The 8,803-nt window shown below is 41.0% G+C and overlaps 1 protein-coding gene across 1 annotated transcript in view; it reads left to right on the top strand.

Annotated features, from left to right (window-relative positions):
• Positions 1-4,905, top strand: part of FGF3 (fibroblast growth factor 3) — a 5,371-nt gene extending 466 nt beyond the window's left edge. The window contains exons 2-3 of the mRNA XM_085300990.1: positions 1,297-1,400; positions 4,403-4,905. Coding sequence (XP_085157116.1) covers positions 1,297-1,400; positions 4,403-4,735 — 437 coding nt within the window. The 3' untranslated portion in view covers positions 4,736-4,905. The remainder of the gene's footprint in view (positions 1-1,296; positions 1,401-4,402) is intronic.
• The last annotated feature ends 3,898 nt before the right edge of the window (positions 4,906-8,803 follow it).

The raw sequence follows: 8,803 nt of genomic DNA, 5'->3' as shown, positions 1-8,803 counted from the left end.
GAGGGTTGCGGCTGCCGCTCGCCTCCCGCCGGCCTCCCCGGCGCGTCTCCGCGGGGACCGAGCTGCGGCGGGCCAAGGCACATCTGCCCCCTGACATGTGCCGGGCTCGGCCGTAATTAAGATGAAACGGGATATGTCGGAGCGAGGGGGTTCGTGCGCCGGCAGGGGGAGAGGGGGAGCGGCCCCGGGGGAGCCCCGGCAGCCCCCGCCGCTGCCCCAGCCCCAGGAAGCACCAGCCGCCCTGGCGATGGCTCGCAGCGATAGGGAGACCTCGGGGATGTGTCTGAAGTCCATAAAGGAAAAGCGCTATTTCCCAGAGGAACCCGCCGGAGGAGGCATCCTTCAGCAGCAAAGTGGCGGGTGATTCAAAACAGCTGTACCGTAACCACCTGGACCGTCCCAGGCACGATCGGGCCAGTGGTCCGGCTCCGCAACGCGGGCAGGCCCACGGCTCTGCTTTAGCGCTGCCAAAAGGCAGCGATGGGTTTGGGCTGCATCTCAGCTCCCAAACACTGGTGGAAAGTACCTAGGCATTGGGCCAGAGCTGCTGAGGTGAGAGCAGGACTTGAGAGGTTGCTGGAGAGCTATGCACATACAACACATCTTTCCCTGGACCATTTGTGCCTCCCTCCGTATCATGGCATCTCTGACTGGACATAATCTTTTTAGTAGGCAGTGTGCCAGCCTCGCTTATGACACTTGTCAGGTATTAGAGACCCCATCTTTGATGGCCTGAAACATCCCCTCCCTTTTAATTTGACTCAGGCAGTCATATTGTCCTTGTCTGGAGGGCTACGTTGACCTCCTAAACGACAAGTTCCTTTCATGATTATATACACAGCTCTAAAATGCAGCCGACTCGCTCTCTTTTACCCTCTGGAGACCTCAGCAAGAGCTTTGTCCCCAAATGGACAGCTTTGTGTCTGGTCTCAATAAGTCAAGAGCTCTTGTGTTCCTAAGCATTAAAGAGGATTTAAACTTTTTTAATATACATATAGGATTAAGTGAGCCTCTAGTTCAGTGTCAGATTTTTTTTCATTTTTGAAAGAGTGCAATCTCAATCAGACATCGAAGGATTTATTGTCAAGCTTGTCTCAAACAATGCCCATGTCATTGTTGTTTAATATGGTTTCAAACAATAGTCTGGTTTTGTTCACATGGTTCCAGTATGATTTTGGTGTGAGCTAGTGGCAGCTGTGAAATCCTGCTCTGCAGGTAAGTATCAGTCAAATGTATCTCAAAACCTTACAGATGGTGGGCAGCAATTACAAATCTCCTAATTGTTTCCGTTTCTAGGTATTCTGGAAATAACTGCTGTCGATGTCGGAATTGTTGCCATCAAGGGCTTGTTCTCAGGCAGATACCTGGCCATGAACAAAAGGGGCAGACTTTATGCATCGGTAAGTTTTTCTTAAAGCTCTGGCATACTCTGGTAATTTTCTATGGGGAGAATGGGTCCAGTGGGGAGCACTGATTTCCTACAAGCAACTGTTTATAGAGAAAACATTTAATGTTATGACAGATCTCTCTCTGGATTTGTTATAGGCAACTAACTGGTATATTTTTTAAAAGATTTGAGATTCTCAGAGGAAAGTGGCTGTGTTCTTACTTTCTTATTGCCCCTGTGGCCAAAGGTATTTCTCACAGCCAAAGCCCTGGGCAATTGTACACACTGGGAAAGCTCTCAGGAGCCAGCTGTTGCAGTGCAGGCTTTCTCTCTCTGTTCCAAATGATCCATATTTATATTTGCTGTGGATCTGGCACACTGGTAAGGGGGTATAAATGTCCGATGAAGAGTATCTAGAAGCCTACAAGGATCACTATTACAGAAAAACAGCTTACTGACATTAACAGGAGTTTCTCTGTGCAGAGTATTGGGTTAGGCAGTGAGAGAATTAACAGGGCCTAAAATGCGGGGCTACAGCAAGGAAAGAAAGTATGAGAAGGTGTAAGAAGATACCTTATTCTGCTTCTTGAAGTAGGTGCTTTCCTCCTGATCTTTGAGGCAAAATCTCGACCCTACTGGTACCAGTGGTTTTGCCCTTTCAGTCCAGCTCCCTTACCCTCCCAGTGAATAAAAAAAGTTTAGCTTCTACTGCTTTACACTCATGGGCAAATACATCCGTATTTACCATTCTATACACTATATGTATTATCTATCTACTTGAATTTCTTCTGGTGTCTCTGATTACATCTCCAGCAACTTGTGATCTATTACACGAGATGTTATGGTATAACAACCATATTATGCAGTTTCCTCTGTGGTCCAGGAATCCTGTGGTCTGAAAGCAGATTTGAAGGAGGTAAAATAAAGTTTTGTGAAATTTGCTTACTTCAACAATTCCATTTAACTCTGTTGGTTTAAACCGTATGATGCATTCACGAGCAATGTGAGCTTTTTCCATGTGAATGCAACCTAGGTAACACAATCAACAAGACCAGCTCTCAGTTACCTCCCTGTTTCAGTGTATTTTACTCCACCTTTTCAAGAGCATTTTCCAGATAATGTATTTGATCCAGCTTCTTTAGTGTGTTTCATGCGATGCCCACTGATGGAAGGGGCTATGTATAAAGATGATGGTTCTTTACTGGTACAGAAAATTGGACCACAAATAACTTTGGCAAAGGAAAATTCAACTGAAGGGGAATGCAGACATACTAGCACTGCTGTGCCAGGGCTAAGGCTGGACTACTACTATGCCTCCAGATAATACGCTGGTTAAATTTGGGCATCTTTTTCAATGGCTCTCTTCTATCAGCTCAAAACCAGTCTGCCCCAAAGGCCATCCTGCAGTTCAATCAGCTGAGTCACATTCCGAGGAACATCACCCGTGGAAAGTTCCTGTGCAACGAGAAACAGTAATTTTTTGAGCTCCAGCTCAAGTTTGAGAGAGAGAATTTCCCACAGACTTGTGTTTCAGAGCTGGAGGGACCATTCAGGAAAAGCTTTTCCACTACAGCTTTTCTTTTCATGAGGGGAGCAAGGGGTAAAGGCTCAGCTCAGGAGAAACTTCCCTAGGCTTTCTTCTCCCCCAAGCTTTACTTGCTTAGAAGAACTGACCAGCTACTTCAGTGATGCTGCTATGCCAGGAACCTGTATCAGGCTCTGTACTTCAAATAAGTTTGGCTTCTTTTGGAATAATTATACAGGGATCATTTTATGAAACAAAATTGGAATAACTATTCTCAGTTATCCTTGTGTTCACCAATATCTCCATGTCAATAAAATCAGTTAGYTGAGTCTGCAGGGCTTTTTGGAGTCCTTAGCAGGCTGTACTAATCTACCCACTACACCTAGGACTGAGGCAAACATCAAGTAAATTCTGCCTCCATATGGCAGTAGCATGGGCTCCAGCACTGCAGCATACGAAAACCTTGTTCTCGCAAGGGAGGGCACTTCCGTTTTACAACTGCGAAACTGAGACATGCGGAGTCCTTTAAAACCTTGTTAAATGCTTATYAGCATCTCTGGCGAGTGAACAGCATTAAACACATTGCTAGTGGGATGCTGCAGGGGTCCTGCAGAGTCCACAGCTGTCCTGGCCCCAGTCTCAGTACTGGTGTCTTCACCACTTCTGCCAGAGATGAGTCTGCAAAGGAAAATCCCTGTGAAGGACACTGCAGCCGTTCCCCTCTCTTCTCTTCTCATACACATTTTACACTCAAGTCGTAGGCTCAGGGCTAAGGCAAAGACTTAAGACAGCAAAAAAAAGATACACAGTGTAAAGCAGGCCTTTTTTGGCTGAGGACCAGATGAAAGGGGACAAATTTTCATAGATAAAATGTGAAATCTAGGAAGGGAATTTGTTTTCCTTTATGGCAGGACTGATGTTTTGAGGACAGGTACTGAGAAAATGAGTTTATMCCATCTACAAGGAAGGTAGGAGGAAGCATCACGTGTCTGTCTGGACGCACATGTAGAGGGACTTGGTTGTAATAAAGGAGCAGCCTCACATTTTGGAGGAACTTGGTGGGCAGAGGGGACTTTCATTTTGGTACATTCATGCAAACAAAGAAGTTTCATAAAGCTAACTTGTTCACAGCTCAAATCTTCGTAATAGACTGCAGATGTATTTAGCTATACACTTACTCAGCATCCACACTTTAAACTATATGATTTTACCTTTTTAACAAGTGTCAACAGTTGATAGATAGCAATTAGATCATATTTCCAGTTCACAGGCATGTTTAGGCCTGTAAGCACAAACAAATGAAACTTATAGCTTTATACATATATTACTGCCCAGCAGCTTAGACTCAGCTCTTCTTTTTTAGCATCTCCAAGTTTTTCCAATCACATGAATAGAGACTTTTGTAAGACTTTAGACCAATCTAAATGAGGTACWAGCAAGCTATCGCCCATCTATTTTTCTTCTTAGATTTTGTCATATTTGCTTTACAGGAAAATTATAATGCAGAGTGTGAGTTTGTGGAAAGGATCCATGAGTTGGGTTATAACACTTACGCATCCCGCCTGTACCAGACTGTGCCCAACAGAGCCAACACCAAACGCAAGAYCAGCGCAGAGAGACTCTGGTATGTCTCAGTCAATGGGAAAGGACGACCCAGGCGAGGTTTTAAAACTCGCAGGACACAGAAGTCGTCTCTCTTTCTGCCCAGAGTATTGGACAACAAAGACCATGAAACGGTGCGACTTTTTCACACAAATGTAAAATACCAAGAGAGTCTCATGAAGCCTCTGAGCAAGAACCAGAGAAGGAGGAGAGGGCACTAGGGGCGATGGAGGAGCTGGTATGGAGACCAGAAGCAAGAGTCTTCAAAGGACTTCTAAAAAGACTAACAGCTGTGATTGTATGACAGGCATAAACGTGGACATTTTTTATACACTGTACTTTTAGTTATTTTAGAATTATTACTTATGGTAAAGGAGATGCGAGATAAACTAAGGCACATTCAAATGTAAATTAGTTTGATGTAACAATTTTGTCAGTGGCCTTTTAATGATTTTCTTTTCTAAAAAAAAAAATATTATTTTCATTCTAACTTCCTTAGGGTGTTCTCTCAGTGAATCTGTCCTCCCAAATCATATGAATATTTTACATTTATCAACTTTGTGTGCTGAGAGAAAGCACAGCACTTTCATAGCTTTTTTTTGGCAGTTCCTGCTAAAGGACTAAATTCCTATTTTTATGGAATATAGAAATTGCAAAACTCGCTTATTTTGTAACTTGCATACATTTATTTTTATTTTATGATCAGTCAGTATCAGTTTTATTTTTTTTCCCATGACATTCAGGTAACCAGAAACTGTAATTTACTCTATTTCAGTAGACCTGCACATTACTAGAGTATTCTTGAATTTGTTTAATTAAAAAAAACCAAGACACCTGATCTTGTCATTAAGTTAAATGAATCTTGAAAAAGCTAAGGTTCAGTAGATTCAATGTAAATCTGTTTACCAGCTGATGAATCTCCTTCTAGGATAGAATATGTTGTTAAAGCTGAGTTTATGGTGTTGCTCTATGGAAGTTCAGCACTGGAGATAGGAATCCTTATCAGATGCTTTTCTTTAGTTAAGTTTTCTACAGAAACTCTTAGTTCCAGGATAAATATGATTTAACTACTTTGGAAAAAATCTTAGCCATGCTGGCCATACAAAACTTGTAGTGATTCACTGATTTAAGGTGGCTGCTATGTCCTGATTTTATTTTCTTTTTAAGTGTTTGTTATTTTGATGAAATAGCTCTAAAATGAAAATTTAACCAAAGATCTGTGAAGTTAAATATTACATTACATAGAAACAGAGTTAGGTGCAAACTCAATTCAARGTCATCTTGATACAAAAGACTTATTATGAGCTATCTACTGAATAACAGCATGGTCATTTAAAAACAATTAATGAAAGTCTTTCATCATTAGGGGGAGAATTCTGTGAGAAAGAGAAGTAAAAAGAGTCTATAAAATGAGCTCAGTAAGCCTAATAATAGTAGATTTAGTGCTGCTCACATACTCATAATGTTAAGAAGATAAAGGCATTTTCCTACGAAAAAGTATGCTCCATTACTTTCACCTTTGTACCCCTTTGTAATATTCTATTAAAGAAGAAAACAAAGTTTGAATAAGAAAGTCAAAATTCTTTCAGCTCTGCTTTCCATTAAATCAAAACCATAAGATACTGAAATGATGCACATTAAATAATGTCATGTAGAGTGTGGAATAGACCTAGGTTAAAAAAAAGGGGGGGGRTACAGAAAATTGCAGACTGTGTTCCCAAATTTGCTTGCTTTAAAAAAAAATAACTGAAAATGCTAATGGGAAATGAACAGAAGCAATCTGGCAGTATCACATCCTCTGTATCAGGAGCAACTGAGTAGCCAGTGAAAGAACAGAGAGACTGAAAAAGAAACCAAAAATTTCATGTTTTCCATTTTGCTTACTGTCCTGTGAGCCATGCAAGGTCCAAACTGCTGCAGCSTTCAAGGTACCTGTTGCAGGTTGGTTCTACCACTGGAGAGAGTTAGATTTTACCTGCTGTTTTTCAGGTGTGGTAGAGTATGGGCCATGTGGTTGATTATACCAAGCTACCCTATTGCAACACTGCATTTCCCCTCCAAGGCGCTGGTGGGAGCTAAACAAGTTGACTGGGTAGGAAAGAGAGGGAGGTTAGGCAGCCCGCACAGCTTGCAAGCCTCAGGAGCAAAACTCCAGGGAAGGAAAGCATCACTGTGACTGCCTGGCAGGAGAGAGACCCTGGGCTGAAGACCATGAGTGCCCTTTTCCTCATATCTCATTTTTAGCACCTGAGCTAGACATTTTTCACCCCAGATATTAGAAAAGATAAGGTCCATTCTCAGTTTCTCTCCCCACTCCAAGCTGTTGTTGCAGAGTTTTTTTTTTTTTTTTTTTTTTTTTTAATCAGGAGGAAAAAAAAGGGCATCAGGTATTTTTTTGACACAATCCTGTCTATCTAAAGAGAGTGGACAGACTCCTGTCCTGTTTCAAGACACAAAGACAGCACTTCCACTCCAGCTCCGAGTCCCTTTTCTGTAAGCATTTAGACTTCACTCCTTGCTTTTCTCAGGGACAAGTGTGTACACTGACCATATCCTTTGGTTTTCTGTCTTTCTCAAGTTTTCTGCTCATTCTTTTGTTCTTCTACCTCTTTTATAGAGGTTYAAGCTACTTCCATGATGCAACGGTGGATAAAACTGTTCCTGTGCTATAGGTGACACAGGAACAGCTTTAATAACAGAAACCATCTGCTTACACAAGCTTCTGTTTTGAGCTGCATTATGTGTTTGATGTATGAATGTTGTTTTAACCACCTTCCCATAGGGAATTTCAATGAAGTTTAGTTTAATACACTGACTATMTCCCTATCTCAGTTTCACTTTTCATCCTAATAAAGTTTAAAATAGTGACACTCAAAAAAAAGGAAGGGAAGGGGAGAAAAGTAAAAATTAACTCATTCAGGTAGTGTCATTTTAATTAGTGTAGGTAAATGATGATTTTCATATTATCCTAACCCAACTATTCATATCAATCAAAACATTTTCATTAACATTCTTAGAATTCTTCTTTGCTTAGTCTCATTGCAGCAATTTGAAAGGGATGCTTTGGGATTTGTCTTAAAAAAAAACTTCTGATAAATATTATTGTTTCTGTTGAAATATTTTTCATTAAAGACATTCATTACTTAATATTYTTTTTGCAGTCATGAATTCAACAATCCCTAGATACAGATATGMTGAAATTCTATCACTGATAATTATCCCAGTTGTATCTTATAAATCATTTTATTTGGTCCAGAACCTTATGAGATGCATTGCAAGACTTGAATTACTGCTATCCTCTTACTAGGGTTATAAAGTCAAGCTGTCTTCTCTTTTAAAAGTTGCTTGAGTGACTTTATCTTTTCATCTCATTATCTTTTCATCTTTTCTTTTCTCAAGAAAAATCTGATTTTTACTCATTTTGCTTTGCAGAATTTGTAAACACTTTGTGTAGTTCAAATTTCAGAAGTTCACCAGCATCCCTAATTCATCCGAAAAGAAGAATCATTCAGGGCAGCCAAACCTCATAAAAAAAACTCATCTGCTGCAGCCTTTTGGTTATGCATCAGGTAAATTTTCCATTGTTTTGTGATTTGAAGGCCATTTCAGTCCCCAGCATCTCATGATGATGTCTGCATTAGCAAGTAGTCTATGCAGATCTATGCAGATCAACAGATCTACATAGAAAAAATCCTGGTGCTGAGTACCCCAGGTCCACACTACACACGTTTTCACTCTTTCTTCACCTCCCTCATCTCCACCACATTGTAAAAGGATTTCTTTCAGTGMCATTTTCAACTCTACATTGAACTCTTGCCATCTAATTTTACACTGTACAATTTACGAATGTCGTTTCATTTTCCCAGTCATGCATAAATTACCRGAACTGGACTTGAATGTCATTTTCCTTCAAGAGCATGAGGCAGAGAACTGTGCGTTGAGGGTTTCTGGCAAACAGTTTCTATGATTTGCTTCCTTCTCATGTGCATTATTCCAATAGATGATTCAAGTTCTGCAGCAAACTACAGCATTTGAGAGAGTCATTTGTCTTCTTTCAATGATCAAGACATGCAAGATGAAACTGAGCTGAACATCTGTAAAAYGTCCCATTGCCAATTTAGCTTTGGAAATCCTTGCTAGCAGTTTGGGATGCCTCGGGGGTGTAGGCTCCCGAGGCTTGGCTTTGTTAGAGCTGCCCTGTTCATTTTGGTTTATAGGAAGTCCATTTTCTGCCACCCTTCCAGCTTTTCATTTGTGCGATACTGTGGATCAGAGCCAAGTAAGCTCTG

This window comes from Rhea americana, unplaced genomic scaffold (assembly GCF_003343005.1).
Source record: "Rhea americana isolate MKP2758 unplaced genomic scaffold, rheAme1 scaffold_17, whole genome shotgun sequence".
Classification (NCBI taxonomy): domain Eukaryota; kingdom Metazoa; phylum Chordata; class Aves; order Rheiformes; family Rheidae; genus Rhea; species Rhea americana.
The sequence above is the reverse complement of the archived record's forward strand: the minus strand, read 5'-3'. Positions and strand labels throughout refer to the sequence as shown.